We start from the raw sequence: 14,096 nt of genomic DNA, 5'->3' as shown, positions 1-14,096 counted from the left end.
ATCAATGGGCGTTCGGGGCAGCAGAACAAAGCGTTGAGTTGCCGGCTTGAAGCGAGTTTGTCCGGTTTGTCGGAGGGAGATCCGACCAATCACTCTCGACCGCACTGCGCATGCGTTCTCCAAAATCTATCCATTAGCGAAGCAGACTCTGCAGACTGCAAACGATTAGCAACGACTAGTTTAGGTCAGTTTAGGTTAAGCGACTTGGAGTAGCGTGGAGTAGCATCGAAATAATTATCATTTGAGACCTTTTTCTTCACAGGAAATTTATTCGTTCTATTTATCGTAAATCTGCGTCCAGGGAGACGCTTGCGCACGTGTGTAAAAAAGCATCCGACTAGCTTGCAGATATGGATGACAAACTTCGACAAATGGAAGATGAGATGAACAGGTATGACGCGAGTAATCTTCTTCGCGTCTCGGATTTTGTGAGGCATTACGAGATCTCATCCAAGCCTCGTTCGATTATTCTGCATATTCCGAATATATTCCTGCATGCTATTTTGATATAGTGTAACAAAGCACACGATACATGGAGAAAGTAAAATTAAAAATTTCATCGTTTCCCAAGTTAAAGTGTTTGCAGGGTTTAATTCATTAAATGTAAACTTCAGATTTGAAGCTGAGATAGGAGGGCAGCTTGTAACGCCGATTGTAAGACCGGTGATCGGTGCAAACACATACAATCAGGTCGCTAGGCAATTGGAGCAACATGGACCTACCACGACGGTGGTCGCGGCGGCAGCGACATTAGCGTTTCCTCCGATGATCGGGTTTCCACCGCCGCCACCACCTCCGCCTCCTCCTCCGCCCCCGCCAATATTAATTCCTCAACAAGTAGCGCGACAAGGTAAGATTCTTGATATATATGCTGTACTTGTTAGTCTTACACTTTTACAAACGCGATACACGAGAGTTTACGGTGACACGTGTTACAGGTACGGTCTCTATTACGACGTACTCCTCGCCCGCACAACCAAGTAATCCATACATGTCAAATATGGTGGATCCATGTTTAAGCGCAACACCAAAAACGTACGATTCCGCATCAGCGCCAATGATCCATCCAGAGATCATCGAACAAATTATTAACACAAAGATCCCCGAAGACGAGGGCAAAAAGAAGCCAAAGGTTAAAGGTGTCAGTACAGCGGCTGAATTAGCTATCAGCCAAGGGAAAGCAAGCTCCATTATGGCTAACGCTAGCGCGGAGGAAAGTCACCCTAAGGGTAAAGGGAAGAAAAATAAGAAGATTATAAGGACGGCCGGTGGACAGACGTGGGAAGACCCTTCCTTGTTGGAATGGGACGAAGGTTGGTAACGAATATTTCGTGTAAAAAATTTATAAATAATACTATTTATGTGTTGCGCAGATGATTTTAGGATATTCTGCGGGGATCTGGGGAACGACGTCACCGACGAAATGCTGGTGCGAGTATTCGGCAAGTATCCTAGTTTTCAAAGAGCGAAAGTGGTTAGAGATAAACGGACAAATAAAACCAAAGGCTTCGGATTTGTGTCCTTTAAAGACCCGCAAGATTTCATCAAGGCAATGAAGGAAATGAATGGTGAGCCAAATATTTATTCCTTTACTATATATGTTTATGTTCTTTTCACGTATAATATAAATATTTTCTAGAGTTTAAGAGTGCTAGCGTTTGCACAACGCGCAATATATTTAAATAGAAAATTGATTGCGCGTCTCTCACCGTATAATGATTGATGAAAAAAATACTGCATGAAGAAAGAGATGAAAACTACAATCTTGAATATTAGAATTTAATAATATTGCAACAAAAAATGATAATATTTTCTGCATTTGTTGGCTATTTCTATTGCAAAGATCAATCTCTCTCTCTCACTTTACGTCTCATTTTTCCTCACGATGATAACAACTGTAATCTTCAATATTGTACGTCTGCACCGCTGCTTGGTTTTATTTTCCAAAAGAACCCCAGCCGTATGATATAAACAGCTGTGGTATGGTCCAATATTGTTTTCTTGGTTGTACGGTGGATTGGCCCGTTCGTGAACCGATGCGCGACGTAGGATGTTTTGCGAACGACGTCCAACTTTCGGTCGTCGCCGCACTCGATTCTTGTCGTTGAGACGCTATTGATATACATGTACATCCATACTGTATAAACATGTTTAAAAAATTGGTCAACATCACATTATACACTTACCCGCGGTTGTTCCAACAGCGTGATTCGATCGCGGACCATGTGGATTCATGTATAGAACAGAGAAAGGCATGCCTCCGGCACCCCAGCTACGAGACACGACGACATCTTTCTTCGTGATTTTCGTAGGAATCTGCTTGCTTGTTGGCAAAGAAGCTCGACGTTCCCGTTCCGGCTCCTCTGACATACCATCTTTCCATGATCTCAACGTAACGTCAGGTACCGGACTTGCAACGTGGCGCCGAGATTGCAATCTGCCAAGCACAAGAAAATATTCACTGATTAATTATCTAATTCTCCAATATATGATGTTGTTGAGACACGTGATCGACCTCGCGACGACACAAGTTTTTTTTTAGATAAAACTTGTCGCTTGGCTGATTGTCGATCGTTAAAAATATACAGTACATGTACATGCATTACGTGTGGCGACGCGGTGCATGTTTGTACCTTAAGGTATCGCCGTCTTCTTTCGGTATAATAATGTTGCCATCGTACATTTCCGATATCGGTAACCATCCCCAGCACCAGAGTCCATCAGAGGAGCATGCTGCCTTGATCGTAGGTGCAAAACCATTGCGATTCCAAGTGTCCTTCCCATCTAATAGTGGCGCCGCATAACCGGTACGTGCCCACAATATGTTCAATATCAATACTAGAAGCAGTCTGGAAACTGTTTCCATTCTAATCTCGTCGTCGTAATATTTAAGCGTGTCGTCCGATTAATTTACCCACGTATCGTCGCGTACGTCGCTGCATTAACCAAGTTTACGCAGCCTTGTTTCCTCTAAAGAAAAAAAATTAATGACGTGAGATACACTTGAATCTAATAAGAGACGCATCATATATATTTTTAATAAAATATCGCGCATTTGTAAATCTTGAACGTGCACGTGAGTTTATACACGTAATCGCGTGAGAATCCGACAAATATTTTTATATTCTACGCCGTTGAGCCACACAGTTTGAAAGTAAAAAGCAACGCTTGGTGGGTATTTTAATAGATGAATCTATTCGCATCTATTTACATATGTATCTATACATGTGAGAATATTTTCTGTTCGCTTTTGAAATGGATAATTTATTGTAGGCCGTTTGCTTTCTCTCTCTCTCTCTCTCTCTAGGTATTTTATTTCCAACACTCGTGAAAAATGGATGACAAACACATCGTCGTCGTGGAACGGCCCCCCGTGAACGTTGGCACAGTTTTAGCGGTGTATCGTAACATCGCCCATAGGACGTCGTTTCGAAGCGAATGTTTACGGATAGTACAGAAGCGAACGCGCCAAGGAACGCGTTGAACGTGGAAAAAAGTCTTTTGCTATCGTGCATCCCGCGTGCTCGACGCACCAACGGGTGAGCTCAAGTTCGCAGACCCGTTTGTTACTTGGCGAACATTAATCATCGCCACAATGGTGATTTTGTCGACAGGCGGGTATGCTGTTTACGTTCTTCTCTCCCACGAAATTTCTACAACGGCTGATACTATTTATACAACATTCCTCCTAATTTTAGCACCACGCTACGCGTATACACACACCGTCGCGCACACCCGTGCGACACGGCGTGACAACACAAGTTAAAGCCTATGAAGGAGAAAGATGTTGATCTTGCACGTTACGTCCAGGTGGAGTAAAAAAAGGTCGAGGGGTACACCCCGACGCGCGGATGTGCGACCGGCATTTTCGTGACAGTAATGAGAATACGCGACCGTAAGGACGCCGACGTACACGAGGTACACGATGTCGTTCACGTTCGACGCTTTTCTTTTCCATCGCGATACCCGCTCCAGCTTCTCACGTAGACGATTCTGACCGCGGTAACGCGGAACCACACTATGAAAATTCTATATCGACAACAAAGTTATATGGTAATTTTCGTAAAATTCGATACGCGAACGTCGCAGAAGGACGTGCCAACGTGATATCGCGTTTTACAAGAATGTTTTTCGCGCTCCGTGCTCGTTGTCTTATCAAATAGATTAAGAAAATTTTGATTTTTTTTTAGATTGGAAAGAGAACGTACCTTCGGAACCTGCCGCTCTATCGTTCGTTCGTTCGTTCGATTTACGCTTCCACTTTCTCTCGTTATACACTCTCTCGGAGCAAATACGGGGCGGTTTCGCGGCTCGGATACGGAACCGTACGGCCGTACGGTTCGCCGGCTATTCGTTGGGGTGGATGCGACCAAGTGCGTCGGGAGGCTGAGCGTTCCGCTACTCATTCAACAACCCCTACCTCCTACTACAAATTCTCATAATACCCCACTCTCTTTGGCGACAGCCAATCGAAAATCTCGGGGGTAGGCTGTACGATCCGACTATTTCGCCGTCTCTTTTGTTTTTCTTTTTTCTTTTTACTTGACGTTACTATTTCTACTACGTCATCGTCGTCGGTCATCATTGTGATTTTTTTTTATTTTGTTTCATCTTGGATGGATTTCTCTATCGCGGCGGATAAGACGACGTACTTTAGAAAGATTTTGATACGGGTCAGAGATACAGATATTTTCGCTATACCGTATTGATCATATGTGATTTACGTCAAGTATCACCATATAAGCGCTGTTACGCTGTAACATGAAGGATCAAGTTGCAATTTTTAGATACACGTTACAGTTGGTTCGGATATTTCTTTAATAAACGCTAGTAATAACGCCGTAACGAGTTATAACGAGGCGAATACTTGAACTTGAACGCGGTAATCGTGTTTATCCCGATAGGGGTGCGCATGGAATCGCGCGTGTAAGAACAGAATCACGAGCGAATCTGTTTCCAAGTACATTTAGCACAATTAAAAACGATTGGCTGATAATCAAATCCACGAGGGGTGGGGGGTGGTGGAACGGACGTAGCTCGCGTCTTTCAGATTGCCCCAATCATTAAAATATTTCGGACTTGATGATGAGAGGCGATCGAACAAGCGTTCAAGGAACGTTATAAAACAGCGTTATTTATATTTATTTGGCAAGTTGATCGCTCAATCTTCGACGCCTTTCTGTAGTCGCGGACGAGCCGATACGTGGGATTCCGCGGAAAGATTTGTCGCGCAGCATAAAATGCGATGCGCCCCCCTCGTCGTGTAATCGCGACAACGCTCGAGGTCTCTTGTAACATTCTAGAACATTGGCGAATGTCGCAGGTATAAAGCAAGTACGTGACATTAGTAAATTTCTTCGTCAATATCTTTAGTTCTTTCTCGATTTTTTCCAAGGTTTTCATCACCGTACCGCGGAGAGAAAAGGAAAGCAGAGGAAAAGAAAGAGAGCTGAAGGGAAGAAAGAACCTAGCTGTGGCTAGATACGTTAGGAAGGAGAAAGAGAGAGAGAGAGAAAGAGAACGTCTAGCAAGTAGCAAGGAATATCTCGCGAAACTAAACGGGCGCAACAAGTAGTTTGAAGAAACGAGTGAGTGAACGCAACCCCAGATTGAAGACTCGTCTGATCGCGTGCGCGTATACATGATGTAATGTACGAGATGGAGTTCTGGATATGATGAACAATAGAACGGATATATGACTGCTTGAGGTACTCGCAGGGCCCGAAACTAATCGCTGGCCCGCAGTGCAACCTCGCAATACGTTGATCTAACTTACACAACTGATCCTACGTTCTCCTCTCGACTGCGATGACGGCTTTTACTCTTACGAATCCTACCTTTGAGTGTCCGGTTTTCTTTGCTCGCGCAAACATTTTTTCCCCCGCTATATTTTAATCTCAATATTACAACTTGCACGGCCTGAATCAATTTGAACGTCGAAACAAAAAGAGCGATGATATTTCGCATCCTGGAATCCAGACGCAACATGTTGTGCGGTAACGATTTTTCTGCCACGTGCAGCATCCACGTTCATCAGAAACGCGCGCGCGGACGTTATTAGGACGAAAGACAAATTAAACGTTCATTGCTCGTGGATATTTACTCGCGTGATATGATGATCGGAATCCAACGAGCGCGTTGGTTTAAAGCGTGATTAAATGAGGATTTCCGTTCATTCCCACGTCCAGTTCGTATAGAAGCCACAAAAGTAACGAAGAATTTGTCGCGTGGGCGATCGGGATCGGGATCGAGATCATTGAGATCGGGAGCGCGCGCGAGAGAGAACCAGAGAACGAGAGAACGAGGTTCGTGAGCCCGAGGTCGTGAGCCCCTTCGGACGTAACGCGTTCTCTTTGGCGGAATTTCTCACTGATGCCTGGTGCTATCCGAAAGGATATTTTTGGCCCCGCAAATATTATCTCGAACGCATCGCGATCTCGGGATTTCGATGCAACTACAAGCACGAGTTACCACGAGCTACGATCTGCTTTCTTTCACCACCGGTTTTGTAGCGTTCAGTGCGCTTTAATGATGCTATTTGCATAAAGGAGACACGGAGTAGGTAGATACTGTAAAATGTGTACGGTCAACAAGTAACTTTACACGGCGATCGACGACGGCGCAGGCGTTACAAGAGCGGGTTCCTTTCCGTTTGCCTTTCCCGTGGACCTCAACTCCAAAATGCTTTCAGGCTTTTTGCCCTACGGGAAAACATTCGTCGTGTTTTTCCTTTGTAATCGTCGAACCGTAACGTGTGAAACGAGAAGGGAGAAAAATGACAAGGAAACACGCGATCGAGTTGTGCGAAGTGTGGAGTAACTTTGAGTAAATGTTATAGAGTGTGGACTTTGATTCTTTATTCCTTGATTAGCTAAGAAGCGGATAAAGAAAAAGAAGAGAGAAGGATTATAGCTGCTCTATTCGGTTTTAATTATTAAAACTTTAATCTATTTGAATCTTTTACAAATCGCAGACTTGTGTCGACCATTTCAAATTTGATAGACTAGAAACATCGTCTTAGAGAAGACGAATTTTAAGAAATTTCCGAGTAAGAAGGAATGAATGAGCGTATATTTTGTATTCCACGGGAAATCGATTTCTATATCTTCATTTTTCTTTTCCTGGAATATTTACTTGAATAGGTAAGCTTGGTGGGAAAACGTATCGTCGCTTGTCACCTGTTGCCGCTAAGCCAATGAGCTCGGATTTCCGGTATCATCGTTGTTGCAAATAGCGCCGATTGCGAAAATAAACGTGTTGCTTGTCACAGATATCTGATTTGTTTTATATATTATATATATATAAAAAGAAAAGATTATATAAATACAGTGTGTTTGGTTTAGGTTTAGGTATATACACTCTGTAATTTTTTTAAATGATAGAGTTATAAAAATAAAATGTGTCTCAAACAAAGATTATTTTATTTAAGAACATCTATATGACGATTTACGTGCTTGTTTGTTTCAGGCCGGTACGTAGGATCGCGTCCGATAAAACTTCGCAAGAGCTCCTGGAAACAAAGGAATTTAGAGTCTGTCCGCAAGAAGGAGAAGGAGAAGCAAGCGTTGATCGGTCTGCTCACCGGTCGATGACGAGATGAAATTCCTTTTATTATATTTAATTGTTTTTCGACAAAGTTGAAAATAATCGATAACCGCCTCGATAGTTTGGAACGTGTCGGACGAGTCACCGTGACGTACGGCGACGATATTCAGTTTCACCGTCGACTATTTTGCCAGAATATACGCCAATAAAATCACAATTACAATCTTGTTATTCATCTTGGATTTCACGTCTTGATATTATTCTTCTTGATACGACGATCCTTGTCAGACTTGTGTTTTCCTTTAAGATAGATGACAGTCTTGTGCCCCAAAATACCGAATCTTTTTATATACACGCGAAAGGACAATCAGCGGAATGTTAAAGATCGATTGGTGCGTAAACAATCGAGATTTCGACTGATTAAATCACGTGAGACGAGCGACAAGATACAACGAAAAATAGAATGGAAAAATCGTTAACAAGCCCGAATCCGGATGAACGCGGAGAGCTGGAAACTGATTTACTCGGGGTAGGCACGTAAGCAAACGTATTGTCGCGATTCTCTCTTTCTCTCTTTAACAAGACTTGTAGGAATAACGTGCGGCTTCCAACAGCCGCGTACGCTAATTTCTTCAATACGTTAAAACGTCATTGGATATAGTGTCGTCGTTCGCACTCTTATTCCGCAGGTCTACGAGGGTGAGAGAAATGAGAATGGCGAGAGACACGGCGATGGAAAGACCTTGCTACCAAACGGCGACATGTACGTCGGTCAATATTGTAACGGGCTCAGACATGGTAAAGGTATCTACGTATTCAAAAACGGTGCCCGATATAACGGTGATTGGAGAGACGGACAGAAATACGGCCAAGGGATCTTTTGGTACCCTGACGGAACGCGATACGAAGGTACGGAAGAATGTACAAAAATAGGATCCGAATCAGATTCGAGCGGGAAATCACATCGTAGGCACGTGGGCACGTTGACACGTCCATATGTATCGTCATACAATTATTTTTATGTCGCACGCGTCAGAAATTTTAGAAAAGCTAAGAGCATGCCAGGAATTCGCGAGAGGTGGGTGCGCGGCGCGCGCTCATCGGCCCGCGACCGATCCGCGAGGTCGACGCCAAGATCCGAATTCGATGGGTCCGTTATAGCTGAAATTAATCTGCTTAGGGGAATGGAAACGCGACGCGAAACACGGCTTCGGAGCTTATCATTACGCGACGAATGACGTCTACGAAGGCTCGTGGAAGGAGGACCTTCGCCATGGTATGGGAACGTATCTGTACGCTGATACAGGAACGAAATTTATGGGTACGTGGATGGAAGACCGCATGGAAGGACCCGGACAGCTCATTCACGCGCGTTGCCGTTTCCATGGTTTCTGGAAGCTGAACTTGGTACGAAATAGGAAACGGGAAAGTAATCGCGATGCGCCGTGGTTGTCTGTAAATCTCCAAATCACAAATCTCAAATAGGACGAAAGAAGCCTAGATCAAAGAAGTATATATATATACATCTATAATTAATAGAGATATCGTTTGATGTAGCCGTACGGACGTGGTTGCTTCACCTTTGACAACGTATGCATGCAGCACGGTCATTATGTACACGTGAGAGATCCCACGTTTGATGGTCCGACTTGGACGGTTGCAAAAGTAAAATTCTCTCTCGTCTCTCTCTTTTTTATACCATTTTATTCAATCTTCAGCGAACTGTCTTCCACACAGAGAATCATCCTTGTTCGCCTTACTGTATATATTGCCAAAAATAGGCAAATGTAAGCGGAACGTGCAATATATCTTAACGAAATTATAATAATGCAGGAGAACGACGATGATGACAAAAGTCAGTTGAAGAAAGGACGGTCCCCGAGGATGGGTGTTCGGCCGATGTGGCGCGCGCGTTGTATCACGCCTTACAACCCGGAGTTATTGCCGCCGGAAGCACGGCCCCTGCGAGAAAAAGTAATCAAAATTATAATCACGATCGTCACTTTTATATTCGTCAACTCCGCGTCGTTTATATTCGATAACATCGCATCATACTTGTCGTCGTCGTTCAAGCGACCTGTTTTAATACACGTACGCGATGCTGATGTCGATTCTCCGGATAACCGTCAAGTAATCGCGGGCGAAGGCGAATTTTAGAGCTCGCGGCGTGACACATGGCTACCGTTGTCTCATTCCGCGGATAGGCGACATGGAAAAAACGGATTAATAATTAATATTGAAGAGCGGAACCAAGAGTTCGCGATCTATATCCGGTTACCTTTCTCTGGGGGAGGGTAGGATTTCCTTAGTACGTTGACTGCGTCCGCGGAAGCGGAAACAGATTCTTCCGGTAAAATGAATTTTAATCGACCGCTTTGTACTAACGAGGACTAGCGAGTATCCGGTCGCTATTTCTAGCGCGTCGCCAGACTGCGGGTTTCCGTAATCATTAATAGAATTACGATATCCGGGCAGGATAGTAGTAGCCGTCTTTCTTTTCAAACCGTGTTTATACGTCTCGTTACCCTGACACGTATCACCGGTATCCGGCGGGGCGGGATTAAAACCTAACGTAATGCTTATCCCGAAACGTGTTTCAACCTGACACGACGTCGCGTTCGCGTAGGTGTCAACGGAACCCTCAATCAGCAAGGGCGAGGATGACGTTTGGCCGAAGAACGAGGGGTACTCGGACTCGGATTATCCGGAGGACTATCGCGAAGAACGCTATGAGAGAGAAGCATCGTCTCGTATCGACAGTCCTTAACGTGTAATAAAATTAATGAAACGTGCTAATTCTCACGAAGCCGTCGGTCAATCGATTTGCGAGCGCGTCTTAACGTGTACCGTCCTCGCCGTATTATATACGAATATACGATATATATGTTAACTTGATGCATAGGTGATGCGAAACGGAATAAAAAGAGCGTGCTTTTAAGCGCTTTATTTAGGAAATTATAACAACGACGGTGTGTACATGTGTACGCCATGCAAAACGTAGGAATGCTATTACATCGTCGGAACGTAGTCTCGTGTTTATATTGTAATAATATAATAAATGCAAGATACCGTGTTCACAATTATATACTTGAGTAGTATATACATACTCGAGTCTAACATTATTTACAATCAATCTCGAGTTGGTGCAGTGTCGAATGCTGCGACGTTAATGTATACATATACATGTGTGTGTGTGTGTGTGTGTGTGTGTCTGTGTGTGTTTGTATACATATATATATCGCGATGGAATTATATACATATTTTTTCAACATGTTTTATGCAAAATTGAAAGCGCAAGCTCGGTTATATTGTTAATCGTTCTGCAACACAAGCACGTTCATGAGGCGCGCCCGTGTGCGACACAGGCTCACGTATACTCTGTGCCTGCGCCTACGTTTATATGGCTACGTCTACGTCTACGCCTAAGCTTACGCCTAGTTTTATGCCGAGGATACGTACGTTTCCAAAACATAAGGACTGAGGGAGGAAGACTAAACTTCAGTCGGGAAAAATTGACTCGAGTTGAACGAATGTGGAAGGAACGGTATAAGTTATGTACAGCGATATTTCGTAATACATCTGATAATACAATCATTTAATCGAATCACAAATTCGTCATGACGTCATATTACACGACCCGACCGACGGAGCGTGCTGATTTTTCGGGGATAGCAAGCTCCGCAGCAATACTGGCGAATACTGTCTTTTTTTTTTTTTTTTTAAGTTGTCAGCTTTTAAGGTAAAGACATGTTTCAAAGGGGCATACGCATATAATATTTATACGCCCGTATACTTTTCTACGTGCGTGCTTCGCGCGCGACTTGATCTTTGTAAAAAAACGAATCATGTCAAGAGACATAAGAGTCGAATAGAGAGATCTATAGAGACGTAAAAGGACGGAGAAGAGGGCGAATAAATAGATAAAATTGTCGCGTAAGAGATCGCAGTCTTTTAACATCAAGTTACGAGTCACGAGTAAGCGGAGTGCGTACTATAGTCGAATCGATAAAGTTCACAAGTGCTTAACACAGATTAAAAAGTGTTGGCGGGATAACGATGCGATGACTATAACATTTATATAGTAGAATTATGTTAGACCGTCGTACCAAAGCGTTATCGACGCTGTTGTGCTAAGCGTAGGGCGAGTCGCGCGCGCGCGTTCGCACTTGGCTCGTCCCTTGGATCGAGAGCACTGACGCTAGCGCGAGCAACATCGTGATAGCAAAATACTTTGGTCTGCGACTTGGCGTCCACTTGGCACAAGATTTAAAAATTCGCGATAAACGCGATTCTGCTCTTTCTCTCGCCTCTCGTCTCGTTTACGTCGAGAGGCGAAAGAAAGAGAGACACAACTAAACTTGGATGTATTTTTCTTTTTTCACCGATTTCTTACGGCATGGGCATCGGAAATCTCGCAAAGTCGACGTGTCGATCAACTACCGCGCGCTCGTTTGCGCATCGTTGCAAACGTTGTGCGACTGCAAGTTACAAGTCATTTACACGATCTTGCTTGAAACTTATGTCGCGCGCGGACGCGTCCGCGCGAACATCTAGTGTGCGTTTAACGTGCCAACGATTTTCTTCGAAATAGTCGTTTAAGCATCTCAGGTACGTAAACGTGGACGAAATTTTTGCGCTCTATCGCGCGAAGCGACTCGTCGCGCGCCACTCTCCGTCGGCGAGTAACTCGTTGTCGCTTCGCTCCCAAAATGAGATTTTTCCTTCTCCTATACGGCACGCGTATTCGGCGGATCTATGTACAAGTTGGAGCTTTCAGTATTTCAACTTCCGATCGTCGATGTCTCGATACGTTTATAAGAACGAGCCGTTCGTATTTATCGAGCAGTAAGGGGAAACGGGGGGACGGTGTTGAGACGGTAGTGCGTACAATGCGAACGTGCGCACGCTTATTATCCATGTGGGCGCGTAGATACCAAGGATTTCTCTTCATTCGATAAATACCGTCCCGACTACGTCGACGGCGCAAAACATCCTAGATGCGCGTCATTGTCATTTCGGAGGCGCGGACACGAAGCGGCTAAACAACGCTCGTTCACATCAAGTCCGACGGTGGTCTCTGAAAGGCGATGCTAGCTACGGAGATGCTGCACAGACCGGCAGTTATAATACCCATGCATATGTAGACCGACGTAATCAGCCAAAAGGCGAATAAATATAGCGTCTTATTGCAATACTTTCCCAATGCTGGATCATAGTTTGGCTCGTATTCCTTGTATACCCACATAGAACCTGTAACACGAACAGAGATTTGTAACACTGTCCCTCGCGCAAATACCCGACGTTCGTGTTGCGTGGCAAATTGACGGAATAAACTACCAATAATGAACCATCCCAGCATAAAACAATTGATCAGAGTCTGCGTAGGCGATTGTCTGATCCTTTCTTCGTCTCTTTCCTCTTGGCGTTGCCGCACTCTGGCTGACAAAGTTAACAATTGCTTAAATACTCCGAATCCACCGCCTACCAACAAGTATACGGGAATGTATTCACCCTGTGGACAATCGTAAAGATACAGTCCACCGATCACCATCATGCAAATTGGTACCACTATCGTCACTCCGAGAATGATGGTACACCCGACTGGAAAATGCCGATTTCACATTTTACATCCAGCTATTAAGACCGTTCTGAGGTAAGTATCTTACTTTCACCTACTACCAACAACGAGAGACACACACTTACTTGTGCCTAGGAGCAGGACAACGATATTCTTTAAGAAATCGAATATGCCTTTGGATATTTTACGGGCTTCTCTCATACGACCGAACAGGGAATCGTAGGACGGCGGCGGTGCTGAAAACAGTGCAGGAAGGTAAAGTAATGTATTCGACCTATGGACCTATGGACACACGAGCATACGATCAAGATCCAAGACGAGGATCTAGGATGACGTACCATTAGGATCTATCGCCTCTTCGTACGAGGGCGGCGCGCCACGCTCGTTGGTCAACGTGGAGGGATGGCCTAGGGGTAAGTTGATGTTGTGGTAGGACGGCGGCGGGGTGCAGCAGGTCGACGTTATCTGCGTGCTCGTGCTCGTGCTCGTGCCAGGGTTCACGCTCTCCACCGTCGCCGCGGGGGCACTCGTGGAGGTGCCCCGAGTTATCGAGCTCAGAGGCATCTCTTCCCGTACGGTACCGGCTGCCGTCCTGTTCCAGTACATGAGGCCCGCGTTACCAGACTGAGAGACCACCGAGATCCGAGGACACCAGTCCGAGTTGCCCGTCGCTGTTTACATTGGCGAATGCTGGCCCTTATAACCTAAAATCGTCGAGAGGTTGTTGCTCCTCCTCCCGACGAGGGGAAGCTCGATCCGAGCTTTCGTTCTCTCGTATCCGAGGGATCGTGGCTGATGGTGGCTCACATTTACGAGTCGAGAAGGAAACGACGAGTTTTCGGGAGCGTTCAAGTTCCAGGAAGAAACCCCGAGGCCAGCAGCCAGCAGCCAGCAGGCAGCGTGTCGCTATCGCTTCGCGAGTCTTCGTTAATCTCCGTTGCCGTTCCCCTATTTTCCGTATCCCGCGATTCCC

At 44.9% G+C, this 14,096-nt stretch overlaps 3 protein-coding genes across 16 annotated transcripts; 1 reads left to right on the top strand and 2 right to left on the bottom strand.

Annotated features, from left to right (window-relative positions):
• The first annotated feature begins 45 nt into the window (after positions 1-45).
• Positions 46-10,665, top strand: LOC139818816 (radial spoke head 1 homolog). 12 transcript variants are annotated; one of them, XR_011733516.1, is made up of 9 exons: positions 191-391; positions 615-850; positions 939-1,313; positions 1,374-1,568; positions 2,205-2,402; positions 2,709-2,807; positions 3,308-3,618; positions 3,699-3,918; positions 7,468-7,787. XR_011733516.1 is itself a non-coding variant. In XM_071787791.1 (8 exons), the coding sequence occupies exons 3-8, from the start codon at positions 8,009-8,011 to the stop codon at positions 10,310-10,312; spliced, it is 903 nt and encodes a 300-aa protein (XP_071643892.1). In that variant the 5' UTR covers positions 3,477-3,618; positions 3,699-3,918; positions 7,468-8,008; the 3' UTR covers positions 10,313-10,665. The 12 variants fall into 12 exon arrangements, 11 of the variants coding, with proteins under 11 accessions (XP_071643883.1, XP_071643891.1, XP_071643889.1 ...); XM_071787791.1 differs by lacking the exons at positions 191-391; positions 615-850; positions 939-1,313; ... (1 more) ...; positions 2,205-2,402; positions 2,709-2,807 and adding exons at positions 8,235-8,454; positions 8,726-8,952; positions 9,103-9,210; positions 9,379-9,519; positions 10,172-10,665 and having other exon boundaries at positions 3,477-3,618; positions 7,468-8,074; XM_071787786.1 differs by lacking the exons at positions 191-391; positions 615-850; positions 939-1,313; ... (1 more) ...; positions 2,205-2,402; positions 2,709-2,807 and adding exons at positions 5,396-5,588; positions 8,235-8,454; positions 8,726-8,952; positions 9,103-9,210; positions 9,379-9,702 and having other exon boundaries at positions 3,477-3,618; positions 7,468-8,074.
• Positions 1,567-4,350, bottom strand: LOC139818822 (uncharacterized). Of its 3 annotated transcripts, none has more exons than XM_071787805.1 (4): positions 4,209-4,350; positions 2,634-2,970; positions 2,187-2,437; positions 1,567-2,112 (listed from the first exon to the last, which is right to left on the bottom strand). In XM_071787805.1, exons 2-4 carry the CDS (start codon positions 2,864-2,866, stop codon positions 1,937-1,939), a joined length of 660 nt encoding a protein of 219 aa, XP_071643906.1. In that variant the 5' UTR covers positions 2,867-2,970; positions 4,209-4,350; the 3' UTR covers positions 1,567-1,936. The 3 variants fall into 3 exon arrangements, with proteins under 3 accessions (XP_071643906.1, XP_071643908.1, XP_071643907.1); XM_071787807.1 differs by lacking the exon at positions 4,209-4,350 and adding an exon at positions 3,348-3,487; XM_071787806.1 differs by lacking the exon at positions 4,209-4,350 and adding an exon at positions 3,212-3,236.
• Positions 10,475-14,028, bottom strand: LOC139818818 (uncharacterized). Its single transcript, XM_071787798.1, has 4 exons — positions 13,462-14,028; positions 13,249-13,359; positions 12,883-13,146; positions 10,475-12,795 (listed from the first exon to the last, which is right to left on the bottom strand). The coding sequence occupies exons 1-4, from the start codon at positions 13,727-13,729 to the stop codon at positions 12,599-12,601; spliced, it is 840 nt and encodes a 279-aa protein (XP_071643899.1). The 5' UTR covers positions 13,730-14,028; the 3' UTR covers positions 10,475-12,598.
• Positions 14,029-14,096: the final 68 nt, after the last annotated feature.

Source organism: Temnothorax longispinosus, chromosome 9 (genome assembly GCF_030848805.1).
Source record: "Temnothorax longispinosus isolate EJ_2023e chromosome 9, Tlon_JGU_v1, whole genome shotgun sequence".
In the NCBI taxonomy this organism is placed as follows: Eukaryota; Metazoa; Arthropoda; class Insecta; order Hymenoptera; family Formicidae; genus Temnothorax; species Temnothorax longispinosus.
This window is presented reverse-complemented; position numbering and strand designations above follow the sequence as displayed.